The sequence below is a fragment of the Symphalangus syndactylus genome, chromosome 15, assembly GCF_028878055.3.
Source record: "Symphalangus syndactylus isolate Jambi chromosome 15, NHGRI_mSymSyn1-v2.1_pri, whole genome shotgun sequence".
In the NCBI taxonomy this organism is placed as follows: Eukaryota; Metazoa; Chordata; class Mammalia; order Primates; family Hylobatidae; genus Symphalangus; species Symphalangus syndactylus.
Window position 1 is genome coordinate 102289441 of NC_072437.2, and position 25786 is coordinate 102315226.

The following is a 25786-nucleotide window of genomic DNA, read 5'->3' on the forward strand; positions in this document are numbered from 1 at the left end:
TTGCAGACAAGAAGCCAACAATTTTAAGAATGCTCTTTATGTGAACAATTTGCAAACCCCAGGGATGGAGAAACCCTAAAAATGCTCAATCGTAAGCATTTACAACCTTTGCAGATGTGGCTGAAGACTGTCCTTCTGAAATGATATCTCAAAGCAGTCTAGTTCAAAATAAAAGGTTTTAACAAAAAATTGGCATATGGACAATGTCTCCACCAATTCGTGTGTGTCAACCATTTAGTTAACTTTTCTACTTGAATAAATGCAATAGAAAACCAGACACCATGTTTCACTACCTCAGTTAATATTCACAATTACAGCGGCTACACCTTGGGTTACAGCATCGCCAACGCTCCCCAGAGTCAGTTTATATTGAAATAAAGTTTTTTACACCAACTAAATGGTTGTCCACAGCCACTAGCTGGTGTACATATGAACTACAATTTCTAGATGTAGGGAGAAACAAATGCTGCTCGAATCATCTGCTCCGCTTCTTCTGTTCCTCATTCGCGCTTAGTTATCTTTCACATTATTCTTGTTTTTTGCAGTTTGCTTGCCTGTCTGGGTTTGGGCCTGCTGACCCTGCCCACTGGAAGAGGCTGCCTGCTGTGCTGCTTTCTGCTTTAACATCGTCCAGTCAAACGTGTAGTCATATTGGTGGTTCAGGGTCCTGAAAAGAATGCGGAATAGCTGCTTCAGATACATGTAATCTGGGACTTCCTCAAAGCGCAGCCCACGACAGTAGTTCAAGTACATGGCGAATTCTGCAGGAAACCCCTTACATAAAACTTCAACAGGGGTGGACATCTTCTTCTCACTAATCTTTTCGTATTTTTGTTTTTTTGTCATAGCCCTTAGTCCTTGCCATGGCAGGCTGGTTCTATTAAAATACATGAAAACGTAGCCTAAGGATTCCATGTCATCTCGGCGGCTCTGCTCAATACCAAGATGTGCATTGATGCTGGCATATCGGACAGTGCCAATGAGGTGTTTGTCTTCTCTGTACGGTATATGTTGCCTGGTCCTGTTGTCTCTGTACTTTTTGGCCAAACCAAAATCAATAAGGAACAACTTATTACAGTGACGCCCAGTACCCATCAGGAAGTTATCTGGTTTAATGTCTCGGTGTAGAAAATTCTTTGTATGCAGGTATTCAATTCTGCTGATCATCTGGTCGGCTAACATAAGTACAGTTTTCATGGTGAACCTTCTTGAACAGAAATTAAAGAGGTCTTCGAGGCTGGGTCCCAGAAGGTCTATGACTAGCACATTGTTGTCTTTTTCCTGACCATACCAGTGCATGTGGGGGATGCCAACCCCACCTTGAAGAATCGTGTAGAGTTTGCTCTCATACAGCAACTGGGGGTGCTTGACCTTCTGAGATTCCAGCTTCACTGCTACTTCCTCGCCGTTGGTGGTGGTGATGCCCAGATAAACGTCCCCAAAGGAGCCAGACCCGATCTTCCGCACCAGTTTGTATTACCCTCCCACAACGAGTTCGGCCTTGGAGCCGCTGTTGTTTGCCATCCTTAGAGGCAAAGATGGAGGCTGGGCTCAGCCCTGACCCCTCTAGGGGAGGATGGAGGCCTCCGGGGCCCGCCGGCCCGCAAGGCTGAGGATGAGGGCTGCTGGAAATGGCCACCGAGGCCTTTCCCGGTGTTACAGGGCCTGGAGTCAGCCTGATCCTGTAGCACATCAGGATTTCCACCAGGCCACAGTTTGCGAGGGTTTCTCAAGGTTGCCAGGCTGGGCCACCACCTCTTTCTGGGTGGCGGTCGCTGCCTTGCTGTTGTGGCAACGTCGCGGGCTGAGAAAGGGGGCACAGCGAGTTGGGGCAGCGGTACCGCTGCCACCGCCGCCAACGGCTGTGGGCCAGAGGGTCCAGTCATGCCGCCGGTGCCGCCATCTTGTTCCTCCGCCTCAGCCAACCACAAATTGAGAATTTTTGGAGAAGCTATTATTGTCTTGAGTCCTCTGTTAGGTGTTCCACTCATCTCACCCCATTTAACACGAACTTGCTAGTCTTGTAAGGTAGCAGTTATTTTCCCTGATTTGTTGGGTAAGAAAGGCTAAGTCTCAGGTAAGCGGCCTAAGGTTGCAAGAGATTGTGGGCCGGCTGGAATTCAAAACTGCCTAGGCTTACTTAACTCGAAGCTCACCTTCTTTCAACTTAATCGTGCAGAAATGGGAGGCTTTTCTAACACAGATTTTCTTGTTTTCGGGCCCAGTCATTGTCCCACCTACTTCCCTAGCCATCATGTCTCCCTGGGTTAATGCGAGTCGGGGTGCCACCTCTTGAGCTTTTTCTCTGCGATCTCAGTGGTTGCTTCTTTATAGAGTTTAGGCAACAAGAGTTACTTACTGCTAGTTAAATTGAAATATCTTTTTTTTTTTAAGCGATTCTTTTGAAATTTTTTCATAGAGTGCTTTGAATTTAAATAGGATTCCACAGAGACGTTCTGGCACAACTGACTAAATGAAAGATTCAAGTAAAATTTAACCAAAATATGGAGAAGAAACAGACGCTGCCAGTTCTGAGCATTTTCTCAGAAGAATTGGGGCCAGCACTAGCAGAAAAAGCGGTACCATTTCAATATTTTTATGAGCGTTCACATCACAAATAACAAAACCCGTGCGATTATTTTGTTTTATGAGGAGATGGGATAGGAACTGAGTATAATCCTAACGGGGCAGTAACAACGAATTTGGGGGCCAATGGCAGAAAGGCAGGAGAGAGAGGTGTAGCTTTGAAAGCAGATATTCCCACTTTACTGTCTCGCATAAGTTAGTGCTGTTCCTAACTTTTCTGACCTGCATCAATCGATGGCGAGAGAAGGAGCTGGTTTGAGACATAGAAGGGCATAGAACATTATAAAGTGCTTTAAAACATTTTTGAAGTCCGCTTCAGACAAATATGTGAGGTGGGTAGCACAGCGTATTACTTGGCTTTGCAGCAGTAACAACTCGCAAATCTCAGTGGCTTACAATGACAAAGTTTATTTATCATTCAGGTTTTATGTAAGCTGTAGATCAGCTGCATCTCTGCTTCCTGTGTCCTCTTTGTTCTAGAATGCAGGCTGAAAGAGCAGCCTCCTTAGGAGCATGCTGTTCTCATAGTAAAAGGAGTGGCAAATGTTACATTCCACTGGGCAAAACACATCACATGGCCAGGTCCAAAGACAGTGGGGTGAAAATACATACTCCTCCCTCAGGTGAATAGTAATACAGTATACGCCGGCATATTTTATTATTATGATTGTACTTCTCATTTTATACAAGTGGAAGTCAAGGCATAGAGATGTTAGATGAATTGCCCAAGACCGCACTACAGACAAGTGTCAGAGGCCAATTTGAAACTGAAGTCTGACCCAAGGTAGTTACTTTTTATACCGTACCAACTAGAATGGCATTTCTTTCATTTACTCATCCAACTTTGTTGAAATTTGCCTGGAGAACAATTTCCTTTCTAATAACCTAGAACAAAATTTATGTTGTTAACCCAGTGCCCATTATGCTTCCTTCCCTTTCAGTCTTCCAGTCAATGGCTTCAACACAAACCTTGAAATTCAAATAATCTCTATGTGAGAGAAGTCACTATTCAAAAAAGTTACAGATAATCCGTACATGGACAAAAGCTTGAATTAAAAAATCCCCTTTCAATACTGGAACTAGAATAGTTTAATTATAGTTTATTAATTGTTTACTAAGTCCCATACTTTTTTGTACCAGTTAAATAAAGGCAGTCTCTCTAAAGAAGGTCAAGTGTAACTTACAACGGTGGTTGGGTGAACCTTCACTTACAGGGAAGTTGTGAGCATCTCCAGAATGGGGAGGATCAGTAACTGAAATGGTGATATGACCCTGAATAGCTTCCAATCCGGTCTCCCATGAATTCTCTTAGCACAAGCCAGTGGGGCTGCTGATTTTTCCCCGAACACATCCTCCCTGCATTTTTTCATCTTTGGGTCTTGGCTTATGGTGTTTCCTCAGCCTGAAATGCTTCCAGCCCGCTTTATCTTTCCCATCGCCCAGGTCTAATCCTAATAATCTCAGGGCTCTTCCTTAAATGCTGTTGGCTCCATGAAACCTTTTCCAGTCTCCGCAACCAAATGTAAATACTATTTTTAAACCCAAACAACACTTTGCTTCAACTCTTGCATCCCCTCCTACCCTTTTGTCCAGAGTTTTTCCGTAAAAGATGTGCAACAAATAGTTTTTAAAATGGAAGTAAATTGAACTATCGTATTCGATAAAGTTTTGTGGACAGTGTGTGGGGTTGATGCATTCTTTATTTATTCATTAATTCAACAAATAGTTATTGAATGCCTCCTATTTGCAGGGCATGAGTGACTCACCAAAGGTGGCATAGATAGGTAATGATGGATTCAGAATGGAAATCCAGGATAGCCTGGCTCCAAAGCCAGTACTTTTAACCCCTACATAGATATCAACAGCCAGAGGCTCCTGAACTCTGGGTGGCTTCACTGTTGGGAATATATTAGTTCTGTTTCTTTTCTTTAATTGTATAAAGTATTTTACCAAGGCATGTTAAAGCTATAATTTAGCCTTGGTTTCAAAATTGCCTCTAAAATAATTTCTATTAATATAAGATGACCCCAGTAACAGTAAAATAACGTATTCTGGGCAGGATTGTACTGGGTAGTATTGTACTGTCTAACAGCCAGTTCGGGTTTTGTCAGTCCTGAACTTTGTACAACTTTTTTTGTGGCCCTCTTTAAGAAAAACAACAACAGTAACAACAAACAGGCATGAAATATTTAACTTAGGAAAATAAATCATTACAGTTTACCTGAGTGTTAGAGGTTCAAGTCTCTTTTTTTATCCCCTAAGCTATCTTGATGCAATTGACCAGAAATTCTTACATAGAAATGCTTCCACATTGCCATCTGACTTCTCCTCCGCACGTGTAATACTTCACAACTCCTGTCCACTCCTAACGCTTAGAAGGGACCTTGCAAAGGAGGCTTTATTCACTTTCCGGTAAGTCCATATCTGCTTTTGGCAATTAAGAAATGATACTCAAATGGCATTGGTTTCAGTCTCATATGAATTTTGGGGTTAATTTCCTGGGCTTCTTGGTATCTTTTCCCAGGAAATGGAGACACTTCAGTAGAATGGTCGTTTGAGACACAAAAATTTCTTAGTAAAAAAAAAAAAAATTTTGGCTATCAAATTGGGTCGGCAGTTGTCATTACAGAAACCATTTGGCATGAGTATAATCACCTTTTGGAACTATTTAAGTAGAATACAAAATAAATGAAAATATGGTCTTAAATAAATAATGCTGTCACTAAGGGATTTACTGACGTTTATGTGGCTCAAACACTATGTTCAGAATAACATTACCCAGAATCAATCACTTCAATTTTAAAAGATCCTGGAGATGACTAACTTTATAGAAAAATTTAAGTCATTTTTTCCTCAAAGCGTTTTGGAAGTATTGGCACTGCAAAGACAATGAGACACTATTGGAAATGAGGTTATTTGGTGTAGTATCAAAAATCACAGCAGAGGGCGTCATTGTAATGTGCTGGATTTTTCTTTCTTCATGAAACAATATTTTCTCCATGGCTCTGCATCTTTCTGTTCACTCATTTTGAAACTTGCTATATGTTTATCTGAAAAAAAGAAAACACTTAAATACCAATTTTACTATATTGAGAATGTAGGGTGCAATTTCAGCCTTAAAAATCATTACTTATTTTGTTTGGTTCCCATGAAGTTATTGCAATTTTGGCACCTTTCTAGACTTCCTTCCAGAGCAGTGAGGAGTTGTATAACTTCTTTTGCTTTTTTTGCAGGTTGTCACTTTATTAAGACCATTCAAATTGTTGGCAAATCATTAGGTGAACACATTCATTAATTATGTTACTTTATTCAAAGATCAGAAAAATTACATGAAAACAGTTCATAACATCACACTTATTGCATCTTCCAGTTCCTTTCAGCGAATTGTGCTTAAGTTCTAACAGCTATCTACTCTAATACAAAGAGAAAGCTGTAAGTTGTAATTATGTCAGATGTTCAAAATGAATGAGACTGAGTACAAATGATCCATTAATTTAGGTTGTTTTACTTATTTTATGGATTCATCTTGTGATTAGTTTGACTGTGATTAGGGTGAACAGTGGATTGGAAAATAAAAGGATTGGCTGAACTACAGTTTAGTGCATCCTGAATGTGCATACACAGGCTTGCACTTAATCCCAGTGAAGTTCCTTTTTGACAATTTTGTCTAAGAGAGAGCGTCTCCAGCAGAGTACAAATATTTTTTGTAACTCTGGGTTCTGCAGTCAAATATTTATTTTTCAAGTCTCAACCTGGTTCCTTATAATTATGTTCACAGAGATATTTAATTTTATCCAATCATCATACACTCTAACAGTACATGTCTAGCATCCTGTTTTTTTAAAAACAGTAGTCCCAAAGATCTGTCAGAAAAGACATATTTTTGAGATAAAGGAGTTTCTAAATAATGAATCATTGTTTAGTATCAGCTTTTGGAATCCTTACATTTTAAGGAACTTGAATAATTTAAATATTAGGTAATGTAACTCCTCATAAAAACACTGTGTAGACAAGGGTCAATATTGCATTGAGATTGGATGAACATTTTATTTTGCATATAATTGTTGTCTACAAAACAAAATACTAATAATAATGGCTACCAGTTAGACAATTTAGAACATGTCTTACTATTTACCTTTGTGGTAAAACATTGCATGTTTTAATTTTTTTCTGATAAAATATTATACAATAACAAAACTGGACAGTATTGTGAAAAACAACCATTTCAGGGCTCTTGAAATTCACCAAAGGCATACAACAAATTGAGAAGCAATTATTCACAAAAAAGTGCTGAACGAAAGTTAGTAGGAGCAGTGGGAGTCTATGGCATTCTTATCTGGGGCTTCTCCTATCCATGTCTTCTGTACCCCATTCCCACGATGCATCTGTTGAGAAGTTTCTGAGGGCACTGCTGAATATGAAAACCAGCAGCTTCCCTGCCAAAGGGGGATCATTCGGTTTGGCGCACAGTGTGGAAAAACTTCACACCCAGTGGTGTTGTCAGTAGAAATAGCGACCTTTGTGGCAAATGCAAGGACAAGACTAGCTGCTTAGGTAGTCTGAAGTTATAGTCTTGCTTGCGGCAAACAATGGACTCGTAGACAAGCCTGGAAGTTAACAGGGAGATCTGAGAAATGATAGCCTTGGAGGGCCTTGCTAAGTTCTCCATGTATCTATGCAGGGGAGACTATGAGAGAATCCGGATAAGCCACACATCTTTGGCTAAGTGTGAGACAGGCCACAGAGGAGGTGCCACCAGAAGGCCTGGTGAGAAGTAAAAGCCAAAGTCAACTTGACAACTGATTGATTGAGTCAATGGCAAAACTTTCTTTGGATTATTTAACTGGTGTTAAAAGACTATGCTAGGATTTTACAATTTCTTTTATTTTTGTAAATTCTTCATACATTCTAAATTCTAATTTATTGGAATATATTCTAATATATTCTAATTTACTGGAATATATTCTAATATGAAGGAATACATATATTCCTTCATAATAATTAGGAATAATTTAGGAATACACTAGAATGGGGAAATGTTTTTTAATTTCTGAATTGTGACTCTCTGAACTCGTTCCCCATCTATAGATTAGAACTCTTTATTGGCTTTACTACTTTTTTTAATTTTAGAGGAATAATATCTATGGGAACCCTGCAATATTAATAGTAGCTTACATTTATTGAACACCTATTATGAGGCAGACATTGTGCTGTGACTTTACACACATTTTATGTCATTTAATTCTCCTAATGGCTTTATGGGGATGTTATTCCCTTTCTGGGTGCGGAAATTGGAGCTTAAGCAAAATAACTTTTCCAAGGTTATAACAGCTAAGAAGTGAAGTATGTGGAATGCACCTTGGCAGTCTGATTCCTGAACTCGGATCCTTAAATACTATGCTGTGTTTTCGGATGATGGTGCTATAGAATACAGAATATTTTTCTATGACTATAATAACATAATCTGATAGCAATTAAATTACCTTATGTAGAGTTATTGGTACATTAAGCAGGTTTTATAGTTCTGTTTTTTTTAAAAGAAAACCTTTATATCAAAGAGAATTTCAAACGGGTACAGAAGTAGATAATAATGTAATGATCCTTCATGTACCCTTCACACAGCTTTGAATACTTTTTATAAGTGCTAAAATTACTGCTTTCTATGCTAAACTTTGCTGCAAAAAGGAAATATTATAGACCAATTTTTGTATAGTGAGCATCAGTAACTGTTAACTTTGCAACTAAAATGTTCAATAATGGATTTTACTAACTCATTACTTTGTGAGTATTTCCTTTTAAAATAGGCACACTGAGGCCAGACCCAGTGGCTCATGCCCGTAATCCTAACACTTTGAGAGGCTGAAGCAGGAGGATCACTTGAGCTTGAGTTTGAGACTGCAGTGAGCTATGGTGGCACCAATGCACTCCAGTCTGGGCAATAGAGTGAGACGCTATCTCTACAAAAATAAATTAATAAAAAATAAGTAAATTGAATAAAATAGATACAATACGTTTTTAAAAGTAGACAACTCTGTGCAGACAACATGAAGAGTACAAGGAGGAGAGGGTTGTAAATATTCTGTGGCTATTTTGGCATAATGGAGCAAATGACTGGAACATAGCAGGGTAGAGCTGTGGAATTTGGTTTACTCATCCTCTGTTTCTTTAAGATGCTGCCTATGGACCTCTATGGGTCTCCCAGCCTCTGTCATGTGACCCTGGGCTAGTCGTCTTCTTTTAAAGACTTTTTTTTTTTTTTTCTGAGAAGTTTTAGGTTCACAGCAAAATTGAGCTGAGTTCCCATATCCTCCCTACTCCCTGCCAGCCATGCATAGCCACCCTCACCATCAACATTTGGCACCAGAGTGGCACGTTTATTACAATTGATGAACCATTCATACCTCATTATCACTCAAAGTCCATGGTTTACATTAGGGTTCACTCTTGGTGTTTGTCATACATTCTATGGGTTTGGACAAATGTACAGTGATGTGTACTTACCATTAAAATACCATAAACAGTAGTTTCACTGCCGTAATAATCTGGCTTGGTCTTTTATTCATTACATTTTCTCTTTTATAAGCATCAGTATTGTTCTTTCCTGGATTTCTAATGATCATGGCATGGTTTTCAGTGACTTGTGGAGAAACTGAGAACCAGTTCTCTGAATCTTGTCTGCAATTACTTGGCATAGTAGTATTCAACAGAGCTATGGTAGTTTGCAGGACTGGAAGGAAATAGTAATATGATCATATTTTGTTCTTTTAGGCCACCTACAGAAATATTTTGTGTTATAGAGAGGATTTAACTTCTTTATTTGAAACCTTAGATCCCTTGAATGGGATATGATGTTTTATGCCGTATGTTTCTGTAATAGTCTTTAAATTCTTGTTGTCAAACGTATTTCCAATAACTCTGGCTCTTGAGAGAAACTATTCTATTTTTCTGCTTTTCTTTGGCCTCTAGAATCCTAGAAACTGTGCATTTTGGTTATTCCTGTAATTTGTGGCCCTTTAAAATACTAATTGTCTTTTGCTTTTCAAGAAAACTCAAAATCATGTCAATGAGAGCTATTTCCTTTGACTCCTTAAATATGGAGTGGGCAAGCCCACTGGTCAGAGTAGGATTCCTGACAATATCCCCTGTCTACACTATAGCCCTTATACAGAGTAGAGTTGTAAAGATCCTATTTTTACATATACACAGTAGAGTTGCCGTATACACAGTAGAGTTGTAAAGATCCTATTTTCTGTTCAGCTAGAGTTCTTGCTGCTGAACTAGGTGGATTTTACTCAGTTTTAACAAAATCTGCAGATTGCGTAGCACGATCTACAATTTTGTGCTACATTTTGTGGAAAATTTAGATGACTAAATGTTTTTCATTTTGAAGGACTTAGAAAAGGCAGTGTGGAGCTGTTAGAGCTCAGATGCTAGAGAAAGCCAAACACTAGCTCTGCCATTTACAAGCCAAGTGATCCCAGGAAGAGTGAGCTTCACTTTTTCATTTGCATAAAGGACATATTAATAGCAAACTCAAAACTGTAGCTAGGATTCGTTGAAATAATGCATGCAAAGCCCTTGACTTGGTCTGGTGCACACTAAACCCTCGTTGTTACCTGAAAGAAGAAAGGTGGTAACAAATTACACTTGGATTTCATAACTACAAAGTCTCTTCCCTTCTAGGATCCTCCAAGGGGGTTCCCTAAAATCAAGTATGAAATAGTCTTTGATGGAAAGGCTAATATGGTCTGGTTAGAGCCCATGAAGACTTCTGGATTCTTGTTGCTCTTGTAAGGTTAATTTGGATTATACTATTGTGTTGAAGGACATAATTGGGAGCCAGGGGAAGATGCTTTTGTCTCTCTTCAGAGTATAGTTCTGTCTTCCACCCATTCTGAGAATCTAATGTAACTCTGAAGATGATAGCAGGGCACTTGTCTGGTTTTTGTTTATGTTTTTCTACCACAAAATCTCAAATTCCGGTAACCTGAAGGGCTAGTCTTTCCTTTGTCTGCTTTGGTGGTTGCTAGAATAGAGTCTACCTGCTAACGTTTTATTTCAGAAATATTTTGTACAAAGCTTCCTTCATCTGCTATTGTAATGTTCTTGTTAACATGCAACAGTTTGCTAAGGGATCTCTGGCTTTCGTCTTGGCAGTCTGGAGGCAATGAAATATGTACTGCCAGGTATATATCATAGAACATTTCCATACAACTGAGCAGAAAGGCAGACTCTCATGTAGAATCAAATGAAATAATAAAGGAATCCTGTAAATCTCAAAGATCCCATCAAAATTCTTGGATGGAATTACTTAGACCTGGCAAATAGAAATACAGCTGCATTTTCAATGATTTTAAAAAAACTCATTGAAAATACTGGTGATAGCAAAGCAAATTAAAAGTTTAATATTATATAGTATTTTTATAAAAACTCTTAGTCCTTTCACATAATTGATATGGTGAAAGAAATCTTGGTTATATGCTCAAATGTGAGAAGAGCTTGGTTCAAGCACTAGATCTGTTATTTAATAAATATGCAATCTTGGACCAAATAATGTTCTGAGCCTTGGTTTTCTTCTCTGTAAGATGGGGTTAATACTCCACCTACTTCGTTTGGTTTTGGGGAGGCTTGAGTAAGATAATATGTGTAATTTGTAAAGTACTCTGTAAATAAAATATGTTAATTATATGATTTCCAATGTTTAAAACTGAGAATGATAAAATCTTACATTTGAAAGGAACATTAGAAGACATCCAATGTATGCACCTTTCAAAAATAACATTGTTGAAATTCAAAATGTAACATTCAAAATATAACATTCAAAAATAACAACCTATCTCTGGTCATTTCCAGCAATGCATTCAGACTACTTGAGATGCAAGCATTCCAGTTGCCATTGGGCAAGTTTCTTAAATTGGGCTCTTTAGGAAGCAGACTTAGGAAAATTAAGGTGCGGGGCATTATTAGGGAGTTCCCTTGGCATCACCCCTGAGGAAGGGAGAGAAGGAGATACTATAGGGCAGAGGACAAAGGCTTTAGCTGAACCCGTGGTGAGGTTGGGCCTTCAGTGGCCCCTCAGAGTTATCATGAGTTTGGGCTGGAGGGCCGGGCCTTTATACCTCCATCATGACCAGTCATTGCAGGCTGGCTTCCCCAAAAGGAGGTGCCGTCGTGGCAAGGCAATTCTCTTCAGCTGAGGCCATCCCCAAGGAAGGCTAAAAACTGAGGCACATCTTCTGGCAGTCCTCCTGCAGCTAGTGGAATAAGTCCTTCCTTCATCAAGGAGACCCTGTGCATTATGGCATCCACCACAGCAGGCCGTGCAGATAAGACATTCTGCCTTATATTGAGTTGACGCCTTCCTCACTGTGACTGTCATGTAAGCTATTCTCTTCTGAGTCAATTCCAAGTCTTATCATTATTTTCTAGCAGATAATTCTTTACTATATTCTGGCAACACTAGTGCTATAATACTGATACACATATATGTATCTATATCACATATATAAGATATATATCTCACATAGATATCATATACTCAAACATATATTACACACACATATATAAGGCTCAAATATATATTTATACACCTTTGCATATACATATGCCCAACTACACCTGACACATAGCTGTTAGTGACCATAATTATGTCATTTATTAGAGACAATAAAATAAGTCTGCTCTTCTAAGAGAATCAGATTAGGAGATCATGGATTCTGTTTTGGACATATTGAATATGAAGCACTTTTAAGACATTCAAGTAAAAACGTTGGGTAGGTATTTGAATTTACCTGGAGCTTCAAAAAGGGTCTACTCTACAGATAAGTAATTACAAGTTGGTGTTTATATAGTAATTGAACTATGGGGCATGGGTGAGATTATGAAAAGAGAATGAAGAGTAGAGCAGAGAGATAAGAAACATTCTAGTAGGCATGTTGGATTTACTTTGATTAGCAAATTGGCTTTTACAATTATTAGAAAATCATTTATTTGCCAGTATTTAAAAATCAGGAGGTTCCACATGATCCAGATTTAAGCTACTCATGAAAAACTAAAAAATCAGGCAACATTTTTTTTTATTTCTGCATGCCAGTAATGACCCAGAGCTGGGTTTCCCCTTTAGATACTGGATTTTCCCTTCGGTGGAGGCCTTCACCCCCTGAGGTGTGTGCAATCACTAGGTTAGTGTCGGGAGAGAGAGGACCTGTGGCTAAGACACAAACAGCATCAATATTTATTTATTTTATTTTATTTTATTTTTTATTATACTTTAAGTTCTAGGGTACGTGTGCACAACGTGCAAGTTTGTTACGTATGTATACGTGCGCCATGTTGGTGTGCTGCACCCATTAACTCGTCATTTACATTAGGTATATCTCCTAATGCTATCCCTCCCTCCTCCCTCCACCCCACGACAGGCCCTGGTGTGTGATGTTCCTCATCCTGTGTCCAAGTGTTCTCATTGTTCAGTTCCCACCTATGAGTGAGAACATGCGGTGTTTGGTTTTCTGTCCTTGCGATAGTTTGAAAGAGCATCAATATTTAAAGACTGGTGGGTGAGAAGTCTGGCACTGAGATGTGGCCAGAGATGTAATAGGCTGCAGCCCTTAGGTGCAAGAGGAGAGAGAAGTGGTTGGCAGTATACAATTTTTTTTTTTTTTTTTTTTTTTTTTTTTTTTTTTTTTAGGCAGAGTTTTGCTCTTGTTGCCCAGGCTGGAATGCAGTGGCACAATCTCAGTTCACTGCAACCTCTGCCTTCTGGATTCAAGCGATTCTCCTGCCTCAGCCTCCCGAGCAGCTGGGATTACTGGTGCCCACCACCAGGCCCAGCTAATTTTTTGTATTTTTTTTTTAGAGAGACAGGGTTTCACCACGTTGGCCAGGCTGGTTTCGAACTCCTGGCCTCAGGCGATCCACCCGCTTCGGCCTCCCAAAGTTCTGGGATTATAGGTGTGAGCCACTGCTCCCGGCCAGCAGTATAAAATTCTTCAGAGAAGTAATACCTTTGGGAGATGGAGCTCATTGACTTTAGGGAGAGTGGTTTTGGTGTAGCAAAGGGGATGGAAGCCAGATTGAAGTGGGATGAGGAGTGAATGAGGGGTGGGGAAATGAGGAAAAGAATGTGCACAATGAGAAGTGTAGCTTTGAAGGTAAGGACAGAAATAGGGATTAGCTGGAGGGAAGTTAGGTTGTGTTGAAATGGGGTGGGGGAGGGGGTTGAAGGGCAATAGGAAGAAGAGAAATAGAGATATTTTTCACATAACATTGCTTTAAATATCCCCTCTCACTTTTAAGTGGTTTGAACTATTTCTGAAATGTTAAGAGAAGTGAAAATTCAAAGATGTTAGTGCCTTGTTGAAAACAACCGCGACCAAAGTACTTGGGTAGTAGAAAACTTAGATTGTACAGCTCAAATTGAAATGGGCAACTAAATAAAAGATTAAAAATTTTCTACTTGAATTATTTAGTCCAACACTTCATGACCTCATTTTGCTTTTAACAAAGAAAATCTCACATGGCATGAGAGAGAAATTTCATATTATTTGAAAAGTAGAGTCTTAAGTCTGACTTATTTTTCAGATAAATAGTGTCTTTGACAAAAACAAAATGAAGCATTTTTGTATGATTCTAGTGCAAACATAGATTATGTGACACTAATACACTATTTAAAAAATATTTTCCTATATATGGGATAGGAAAAACATTGTGGATTTTCTTCCTGGAAACATTTCACAGATTCTTTCGATGAACACCTATATCATGGATCACTCTGACTCTAGTACCCCTCAGCTCCGGGAAAGCAACAGTTTTCCTCAGTGTTCCTGTAGCCCCCAGAGAGTGCCCAGCAACATTTCACTGCTTTGTGCCATGCCACTGGGTGCTTTGTTCTATCCTTGGCATGCCATGGTAGCTTCTGGGGCTGCTGCCCAAACCCTACTGGCTTGCTGATAATGTATCTCACTCTTGGCAGGGGTGCTCTAGAGTTAAATTTTTTCCACAGTCCAGTTTCCCCAGGGTGTGATAATTTAGGGTAGAGAGGGGGAAGAGAGTGACGGCCTTTCTCTTCTTTTGTGTTAATTTCTTTTAGAGGGATCTTAATTATCTAAGTTCCCCATGTGTTCTGAGAGAAGTGGCTTTTTCTTATTGCTTATGGTTCTTTTTTCTTTAGAGTCAGCTATATCTGTTTAGGGGCTAGATCAGAGATAGAGTTTTTACTCTATCTCTGAATGCTTATATATCAGACTTCCTTTTTAAATAATAAATAAATATCATGCCAGGTAAGATTTTCTTAGTTAAAAGCAAAATGAGAACATGAAGTGTTGGATTAAATAATTCAAGTAGAAAATTTTTCATTTTCTATTTAGTATTTTTTTGTGTGTGTGTTGTGTGTGAGAGGGGGTCTCATTCTATCACCCAGGCTGGTCTTCACTTCCTGAGGTCAAGAGATCCTCCTGCCTCAGCCTCCCAAGTAGCTGGAACTATAAGCATGCACCACTGTCTCCAGTCATCCCTATATTTATCTTCAATCAGAAGGCCATCAGGATCACCTCCAGAATTATAAAATATGAATTTTCACATTCACTCACTGAATCCCTATTTTCGTAAGTTTGTTCCAAGCATCTGCATTTTTAACAAGTTCCAAAGAGGGTTGTAATATATACCCTTAGTTAAAAACATTGCTCTGTGTATTCTTAACTTTGCTTCCCCACTCTCCAGAATAAAGACAGGTATCACCCTCTCTTTAGATGGCTTTTTTTTGTTTGTGAGGAAAAAACATTCAAAATTTTTTCTCCAACAAACAGCATTGGCAGGTACAACTACAGGGGTTTCTCCATAGATCATACATTAAGGAGGCATTATTAGCTTAACATTGAGAAAGCCACTGGTATGTTCTCTGTAACAATATCCACTTCACGTTTAAACAGGTACTATTATTATGTTCACTTACAATTCCAGAAGGAAAGGCATCAATTGGAATGTTTTTTTTTTTTTTTTGGATCCTAAAGTCAGATGCAATAACCGAAACAAAACTTTGGGTAACAATCTTGATCTACATTTCAATAAGGGCCTTCCACAAAGAGGGGAAAAACTTCTCTGCCCAAAAGTTAGGGTCTTTCTCCTTCCTCATTAAATCATCGGAACAACATTTCATTGTTTGTTCAACATTATTACATGTACAAAAGAGGATTAAAAAAAGGAATCACAAAAATATCTTGAATGTCCAGCTGTTCTCACCAATACGTGAATTCTTAGGTTTAAGAGAGGGCCTGGGAATACTTCAGTGGTCATAAAATAGGAAAATAAGACACTATGGCTACAAAAATAAAAAAAAAATCCCCCTTTGGCTGGAATTCACATGCTCCAGTAATTCCAGGTAGGTTCTATACTAATTATTAAATGTGTTTCTTTGCTCAGCTCTTCTCAGTCCTTTATCTCTTCTGATCAACAGGACCTTTTTAATGTTAGGTCCCTGGGATAGATCTGAATGACAGCTATAGCCATTAACTGAGAGCTCTTAACATTTCTTATTATATGTCTATGCATCTTGCTACTTATCCATCTGTCCATTGATCTATCTTAATTTATTCATCCATTAATGACAGGTTTGTTTATATTTATTGAGTACTTGCTGTGTGCTGGGTACTGAGGATATAAGGGTGAACATGGCAAACCTGGTCCTTGACATCGAGGAGGAGGAATAATTAATGTTTGCACGAATAGGTAATTATAAACCGTGATAAAAGCCGCAAAGGTTGACGTGAGATTGTTTGACAAAAGCTTCAGATCTGGGCTGGTGAAGTCAGGGAAGATTTTGCTGAGGAAATAACCTTGTGCTAAAACCTGAAGGGTGAATAGATGTGCCAGGGTATTGGAGGTGGGCATGTATTTTGCAACATTTCCTTAAGTAGACTATCAGAAGCAAAATTTCTGGGTCAAAGTACATGACTTTTAAAAATCATTTTTATTATAATTTTTTTCTTTAAATTTTACATTTTAAATTCATTTAAAATTATTTTTATGTAATTTAAACTTACAGGGCAGTTGCAAATATGGTGTAAGGACCTTTTTTTTTTGCCTTGAACTATTTACAAGTTTCCACTATGGTGCCCCCAAACCCCCAAATACTTTATGTGAATAGCTTTCAAACAAGGACGTTCTCTTATATAAGCACAACATGATATTAAAATTCTGGGAATTAACACTGAATTATTAGTACTTTCTAATCCTTAGACCTCATTTGAGTGTGGCCAGTTTTCCCAAGTGATGTCTTTTGTAACAAAAGATCCAGTTCAGAATCAAGTGTTGCATCTTGTCAGGTCTCTTGAGTTGGCTTCAGTCTTGAACATTTCCTCAGTCTTTTGCTGACTTTGACTCTTGAAGATCACTGTCTAGTTATTTTGTAGAATGTTCTTGCAGTTGAATTTCCTGATGTTTCTTCATGATTAGGTTCAGGTGATGCAAATTTGGCAGGAATATCACAGAAGCGTGTTCTTCTCATTATATTCTATTAGGTGGCACAAGGTTTCAATTTGTCCCATTACTGATGATACTCAAGTTGCTCACCTGATTAAAATGGTATCTGCAGAATTCTCTCCTGAAAAGTTACTTTTTCCTTTTGAATTTAATAAATATTTGGAAGCTGAAAATATCCCATTCTTTATAAAACTTTCAATTTATCCTTTTTGATATTTATATCAAATTGGACTTCTTGTTTTCCTCTTTTATGCAATCGGTTATAATCCATTACTATCATTATTTAATTTGATGATCAAATTTTCTCATATTTGGCTGGCTTCTGTGTCCCATTGCTACCATCGCTGCCCCTGCCCCTCTCGGATGCTCTCCTCAGCCATCTCAGGCCACCAACACCCTGAGCTGAGCTGCTACTCAACGTGGATGCCCTCTTTCCCTCTCTGCTCAGGATCCGACATCCTTTACCAGCTGTTCACACCTCCTGTTTGTGGAGGAGCTGTGGAGGAGGTGTGGACAGCCAGCATTTATGTGGAGACATCTTCCTCAGCCTTCATGGGCTCCAACACTCAATATTGGCTGTCACATACTTCCCACCCTAATTGAGCTCTAATGCCCTGTTCCCGGTGTAGCTTGGGGATCCCTGCCATCTATGCATTTTTCCAACTTTTGCTATTTTATCACATTTCCTTCTAGTCTTTTCTCTATGCACTTAACATAATGCTGATAACTATGATTTTTAAATCCCATTTATTTTTTCTTAATAATTTCAACTTTTATTTTAGATTTGGGGGTACATGAGCAGGCTTGTGACATGGATATATTGTGTGATGGTGAGGTTTAGGATATGAACAATCCCATCACGCAGATGGTGAGCATAGTACCCAATAGTGAGTTTTTCAACCCTTTCTCCTTATCCTCTCTCCCTACTCTATTAGTCCTTGGTGTCTATTATTGCTATCTTTATGTCCACTAGTACCCAATGTTTAGCTCTCATAAGTGAGAACATGATGTCTTTGATTTTCTGTTTCTGTGTTAATTTGCTTAGATTATGGCCTCTAGCTGCATCCATGTGGCTGCAAATGATATGATTTCATTCCTTTTTATGGCTGTGTAGTAATCCATGGTATATATATGCACCATATTTTATTTATCCAGTCCACTGTTGATGGGCACCTATATTGATAGCATGTCTTTGAAATTGTGAATAGTACTTCAATGAACATAGGAGTGCATGTATCTTTCGTAGAATGATTATTTTTCTTTTGCATATATACCCAATAATGGGATTGCTGGGTTGAGTGAGTTCTGTTTCAAGTTCTTTGAGAAATCTCCAAACTGCTTTCTACATTGGCTAAACTAATTTACATTCCCACCAACAATATATAAGCATCCCTTTTCCTCCACAGCCTCACCAGCATGTTATATTTTGACTTTTTAATAATAGCCATTTTGGCTGGTGTGAGATGGTATCTCATTGTGGTTTTGATTTGCATGTCTCTGATGATTAGTGATGTGGAGCATTTTTTCGTATGTTTGTTGGTCACTCGTACGTCCTCTTTTGAGAAGTGTCTGTCTTTTGCCCACTTTTTAATGGAGTTGTTTTTGCTTGTTGAATTTTTAAGTTCCTTACAGATTCTGGATATTAGACCCTTGTTGGATGCATAGTTTGTGAATATGTTCTCTCATTTGGTAGGTTGTCTGTTTACTCTGTTGACAGTTTCTTTTTCTGTGCAGAAGCTCTTTAGTTTAATTAGGTTCCACTTGTCAATATTTTTTGTTGCAATTGCTTTTGAGGACTTAGTCATAAATTCTTTCTCAAGGTTGATGTTCAGAATGGTGTTTCTTAGGTTTTCTTCTAGGATTCTTGTAGTTTGAGGTCTTATATTTAAATCTTTAATCCATCTTGAGTTAATGTTTATATATGGTGAAAGGTAGGAGTCCAGTTTTATACTTCTGCATTTGGCTAGCCAGCTATCCCAGCACCATTTATTGAGTAGGGTGTCCTTTCCCCATTGCTTACTTTTGTCGACTTGGTTGAAGATCAGATGGCTGTGGGTGTGTGGTTTTATTTTTGGGTTCTCTATTCTGTTCCATTGGTCTGTGTATCTGTTTTTGTACCAGTTCTGTGGTGCTTTTGTTGCTGTAGCCTTACAGTATTGTTTGAAGTTGGGGAATGTGATGCCTCTGGCTTTGTTCTTTTTGCTTAGGTTTGCTAAGGCTATTTGGGCTCTTTTTTGATTCCATGTGAATTTTAGAATAGTTTTTCTGGTTCTATGAAAAATGACATTGGCAGTTTGACAGAAATAGTTTTCAATCTATAGATTGCTTAGGGCAGTAGGGCCATTTTAAAGATATTGACTCTTCCAGTCCATGAACATGGAATGTTTTTCCATTTGTTTATTTCATCTATGATTTCTTTCAGCATTGTTTTGTAGTTCTCCTTGTAAAGATCTTTCACTTCCTTGGTTAGATATATTCCTAGGTATTTTGTTTTTTTTGTGTGTGACTATTTTAAATGGGATAGCATTCTTGATTTGGCTCTCAGCTTGAACATTATTGGCGTATAGAAATTCTACTAATCTTGAAACTTTACTGAAGCTATCTGGCAGTTGCAGGAGCCTTAGTGGAGTCTTTAGGGTTTCCTAGGTATAGAATCATATTGTCAGTGAAGAGAGATCATTTGACTTCTAAGCCTATTTGGATGCTTTTTATTTCTTTCTCTTGCATGATTGCTCTGACAAGGACTTTCACTACTGTGTTGAATAGGAGTGGTGAGAGTGGGCATCCTTGTCTTGTTTACACAAGACCCATTTTCTCAAACTGTTAAGAATGTTTCGTAAGTGTGACTTTAAATGACTTGAAATGGACATAATATTTTTGTCTGTAATTGCACATTGCTGCCTTATGTGAGAGACTCCTAGAAGAGGAATTACTAGGTCAAAAGTACCAGTATTTAGGTTCTTGATACACATTTTCAAATAATCATTTCAAATAATATTACATATTCAAATATATATATATATATATATATATTTTTTTTTTTGCTGGAGTCTTGCTGTGTTGCCCACTCTGGAGTGCAGTGGCACGATCTCAGCTCACTGCAACCTCTGCCTCCCATGTTCAAGCGATTCTCCCACCTCAGCGTCCTGAGTAGCTGGGACTACAGGTCTCTGCTGCCACGCCTGGCTAATTTTTTGTATTTTAGTAGAGACAGGGTTTCACTGCGTTGCCCAGGCTGGTGTCCAACTCCTGACCTCAGGCAATCTGCCCACCTCGGCCTCCCGAAGTGTTAGCATTACAGGCATGAGCCACTGCACCTGGCCGTGTATTCAAATATTTTTAAGTTAGTTTATAAATGCAATGCTGTGCCAATAAAAATATCATTTTTTAAATGAGCTAACCAATTTGATTTTAAAGTTTGTTGAGATGAATAAACAAAGAATGGCCAGAAGAATTCTGAAAAAGAAAAGCAGCATATGGGTGTAGGGGAGCTATCCTTATCAGCTTCTCTATTGAAAAGAGTGTGATATTGGTGAGTGTATAGACAGAAGCCCAACGAAACAGAACAGAAAATCCAGAAATAGACCCAAATATATAGCAAAACTTAGTATATGTAAAAGGTGACACCTCAAATAAGTATGTTACATGGTGGTAGGATAGATAGTTACCTGGAAAAAAGATCTAATTGGATCTGTTCCTTTCTCCATATACCAGGACAAACCGCAAATGTTTCAGAGAGGTAGCTAAAAAATGAAACCATGGAACTACTAGAAGAAAACTTAAGTTTCTAATATGAACCAAAATTAGAAGCATAAAAAACGGATAAATTTAACTACGTAAAAAAATCTTCCCAGGCTCAGGCCTGTAATCCCAGTACTTTGGGAGGCTGAGGTGGGTGGATTGCTTGAACCCAGGAGCTTGAGACCAGCCTGAGCAACGTGGTGAAACCCCATCTGTACTAAAAATACAAAAATTAGCTAGGCGTGGTGGCATGTGCCTATATTCCCAGCTACTTGGGAGGCTGAGGTGGGAGAATCACCTGAGCCTGGGAAATCGAGGCTGCAGTGAGGCATGATCATGCCACTGCACTCCAGCCTGGGTGATGGGTAAAATGACAGCTGAGAAAAAAAAATGTTACCCATTTCAGGGACAAAAGACTAATAAATCTAATAATAAAAAGAAGAAAGTGATGAAAAACCTAGTAGAAAATGGGCAAAAGGTGTGAGAAGTTTACAGAAAAACATTGCAAAACATCTTTAAAATATATTAAAAGATGCATCGCTCATAATAAGGTAAATGTGTACTAATATTATACTGAGATGCCATTTTCAATTATTAGATTGGTGAAATTCCAAAAGTTTACAATATTTTGTTGGCAAGGCATGGGGAATACAAAATGGCAAACAGCTATGGAGGGGAACTTGATATTACTTAGCAAAACTACATATGTATTTCTGTCTTTCAATCAGTAATCCCACTTTAATAAATTTATCCTCAGGATATACTAATAAAAATATGACATGTCAGGGTAGTGGGAAAGAGTGGAGTCAACTCAAATGGCCTTCAACAGGGTGCTGGTAGAATAAATTATGATACATACATAGTAGATCAGTAACTATGCTAAAATTATGCTCTATAACAAACCACCCCAGAAACCTTTGCAGAAGGTAGGTTTTTAAAGAATTATAGCAGAAACACACACACACAGGATAGTACATATCTTTTATTTTACACAAATAATAGACTATACACACTTCTTTGTGCCTTGCTGTTATTTCACTTAACAATATATATTAAAGATAATTTTATATCTGTGTATAAAAAGCTTCCCTATTTTTTGTTTTGGCTATATGTTATTTCATGGTATGAATACACCATTATTTATTAAACCAATCTCTTATTGAAAGATGTTTAAATTGCTTTCGATTCTTTATTATTAAGAAGTGCTAGGCAGGTGGCCCCTGCCTGTAATTCAGCATTTTGGGAGGCCGAGATGGGTGGATCACCTGAGGTCAGGAGTTCGAGACCAGCCTGGCCAACATGGTGAAGCCCCGTCTCTACTAAAAATACAAAAATTAGCCAGGCGTGGTGGTGTGCCCTGTAATCCCAGCTACTCGGGAGCCTGAGGCAGGAAAATCCCTTGAACCCAGGAGGCGGAGGTTGTAGTGAGCCAAGATCACGCCATTGCACTTCAGTGTGGGTGACAAGAGTGAGTGAAACTCCACCTCAAAAAAAAAAAAAAGAGGTGCTGCAATGCATTACTATGTATGTATATGTACATACACACATATAATTTTGCACAGACATGAATATATTTTGGCTACCTCCTCAGAAATGGAAATTTTCAGCACATTTGAAATTTCTCTTTCATCCAGCACTTCAGTGTTGACTCTGTTTCTTGTTTAGATTTCATATATAGTGAGACATTCTTTGAAGAATACCTCCAAGGCTCTTGTGTTTAGAGGTAGAATAAAGTTGTAGTAGAGAATGAGAGCAATATGTTTCCTTTTCTGTTTACAAAATTACCTGTGACCAACAAATGGGAAAAGACATGGTCTTTAAAAGAAAAAATACGCAATTACATTTCCACTATTTATTCTTGTTAGTTCACTGACTGAAACTGAAATGTGGTTTATTACAATGGATGACAATTTGGAAAGAAACAATTAATTTGCATAATCAAGCAATCTGCATTATATCCCATAAGGGACAATAACAAAGTGAATTATGTACAAGGCTAGACTTCATGCTTTGACAAACAAAATGTAGCAGACTAGTTTCTTTAAGTGGGACTTCTGGACAAAATTTCCACACGAGATATAGGTAGCATGGATGAGATAGAGATGTTAAGACATTTTAGTTTTTTTTGGTTTTTGTCTTGATCTTTCTGAAGGATGACTTACCATAGCTTGAGAGGGATGTAAGGAAGCTGTACATTAAAAAATAGATGTTGGCTATTATTATGATGAAAGGAAAGTGGTTTATAGTATGGAAAATATCATGGAAGTTTACGCAGATTTGGGAAAGAGAGTGATCGAGACTCAGAGGATGCCCTGAACAACACAAGAAGAAAAGAAGGCAAGAGTAATGTGAGAACATCAACTCTAAAAACTGAAGTGTAGTCTGATGGCCATGAATTCTCATAAGTCCCTAGCCGTGTGAGCTTTCCCTTATTTTCCTCAATAAGTGTGTACTTGTATATATGTTTGTGTATGTTTGCTTTTTTCATTCCCTCAGACAACTGAGAAATACTTTGTACTTCATTATCCAGTATTTATATGTCTTACAGCACCTTTTCTCCTTGTATGTTAGTCTTTTCTTCAGTATACTTAATTTTAAAGCTGTACTTCTCTTTTCTACTCAGTTGTCTTTCCTATCATTTAAAGCCATGAGATTGATTGCTTTTCATTCTCAGTGCATCTGTCCCCCATACAAAGGCTCTTTTATTTTCTTATTTATGGAAACTTCTTGCCGTCACATTTTGGCATTCTTCCAGACAATAAGCAGTTATGTAGCATTGGCAAAAGTCCTGCATCTAGTTCTAAAGAGATGTACCCCCACTGTGTATCTCAAATTTCCTCTTGACCTGACCTTTCTCTTTGCCCTAGCTTAACTTATCTGAGTTTGCTGGTGGTGCCAAGTTCCTTCTGCTTGTGAGCTGAATTAATGAAAAGGCATCAACATCAACTTCCCTTCCTGTAATACACACACACACACACACACACACACACAAACACACACATACACATCATCATCATAATCATATCATTGAGGAAAGTTTTCATGTTGACTTTTTTGGGGGAGATGGTTATAAAGGTAGCATGAGGAAGGTGAGGGTAATAATAGAAATTCAGTAGATCTTGCAGGACAAATTGCCTGATTCAAATGGTGAGCTACTCTCATTATATTCAGAGTAGGCGACATAATGTATTCACTTCTTTCCTTTTCCTGTGGCAAGTTGTACTTGTGTAAACAGAGGGAGAATAGTACACATCTGTTCTATTTCCAGTCCTATGATTCAGACTATTTTAAGTTGCCAAGAACCAGGAAAGTCTGGAGCCATTGTTTGCTGACATAGTCAATGGAGTTCAGTCGGGAAATAGGAGCAGCCAAATGTTCCCCAAAACGGAGGTGGTGTGGCTTCCACCAGCCCACCAATGTCAGCCAGCCTTACTTTAAAACTTACTCAACTGCACAAAATTGCAGATGAAATGAATAACCTAAGCTCATTTCTCTCATCATTACAATCTCCAAAACACTAAGTTTCTTTTAGCAACTCAGCACTGTATTAATTTCCTGCCAGGCAGAATACTTCTCTAGCCTTCTGTGGAGGTCTTTTTTTATTAGTCACCCATGGATTCCTTTTCCCATAGTGCTGCCTGGAATATTACCAACCTAGGGTGAATTTAATTTTAACCATCATGTTACATTCTTTCCTTCCTCCCTTCCTTCCTTTTATTCAATACGTATTGAAGGTCTATTTGCTAAACACCATGGGAGGTACCAAGGATACAGTAGTGAAAATACAACACCAGGATGCTAGAGTCTAGGAGAGAAGAAATACTTTAAAAATGAGTGAATTATTATCACTCCTACAGAGGGGAAGTACAATATAATATAAGTATGTATACCAGGATGAACTAACCAACCTGTGGAAGTGACATTTAAAAGGAGACTTGGAGAGTGAGCAGGAGTTACTGAGACAAAGGGTTTGAACGTCCAAGGGCAGAGCTCACGGGATCTTTGTCAGGCAGAGGGAATGGAATGTGCAAAGGTCCTAAGACCTAAAGGAACTGGGTGAATTTAAGAAATCTCCCAAAGGTTAATGAGGCCTGGACTCAGAGTGAATGGAGTGTCTGAGATGTTATGCTGAGGCCAGATAAACCAGGACCTTGTAGTCAGGTTAACAGTTTAAAGTTTATCCTATTATAATAGGGTAAGTTTTAGGGTTTGTCATGTTGCGGTAGGTTGCCTGTGAGATGAAACTAAAGAAAACAGACACAAGGCACACAGAGTTATTTATTTATTTATTTATTTATTTATTTATTTATTTATTTATTTATTTATTACAGGGTCTCATTGTGTCACCCAGACTGGGGTGCAGTGGCACAATCATGGCTCACTGTAGCTTCGACCTCCTGGGCTCAAGTGATCTTCCCGCCCCACCCCCCTGAGTAGCTGGGACCATGGCTGCTCCTGGGCTCAAGCCATCCTCTCACTGCGGCCTCCCAAAGTGCTGGGATTACAGGAGTGAGCCACTGCACCTGGCACAGACATTTAAAAGAGACAAACTGTTATTCTAATCTTGTCAGCAATTTTATTTGTAAAGTGAAACCATTACTTTATCTTCTTTGTTTCGGGAAGATCTGTTTTTGTGTCTCAACAAGACAAATTGGAACCCACTCATCTGGGGGAAGTGTAACGGGAAGCAATTTTCGTGGAGAATCACCTCATTCTTGCTCTCTGTAGAGAGCTGTGCGGTGTCTCCTCAATAACCACAGACCTGTGAAACTTAAAGACTAGAGAATGAGTTATCCCACTTTCACAGGAGCTATGGGATCTTCTGGGAGGTAAAGAATTATAATCCCCCATGGAGTTCAAAATTATTATTCTTTTTCTGATAGATCAGGGTAGATGAGGCCATCTTGTAGGAAAAAATGAAGTGCTTTCTTCCCCCTCCTCTCCAAAAAGCCTATCAGTGATGTATAGTCAGGGTCTGGTTGTG

At 38.5% G+C, this 25786-nt stretch overlaps 1 protein-coding gene and 1 long non-coding RNA gene across 2 annotated transcripts in view; one reads left to right on the forward strand and one right to left on the reverse strand.

Moving 5' to 3' along the window:
• Positions 1-284: 284 nt before the first annotated feature.
• CSNK1A1L (casein kinase 1 alpha 1 like) lies at positions 285-1784 on the reverse strand. The gene is given in 1 exon segment (XM_055244995.2): positions 285-1784. A coding segment is annotated over 1 exon segment (1014 nt). The 5' UTR covers positions 1525-1784; the 3' UTR covers positions 285-510.
• Positions 1785-2086: 302 nt separating this feature from the next.
• LOC134732626 (uncharacterized) overlaps positions 2087-25786 on the forward strand; it is a 65724-nt gene continuing 42024 nt past the window's right edge. Inside the window, exons 1-2 of the long non-coding RNA XR_010115966.1 lie at positions 2087-2579; positions 4849-4998. This is a non-coding gene — a long non-coding RNA (uncharacterized lncRNA). The remainder of the gene's footprint in view (positions 2580-4848; positions 4999-25786) is intronic.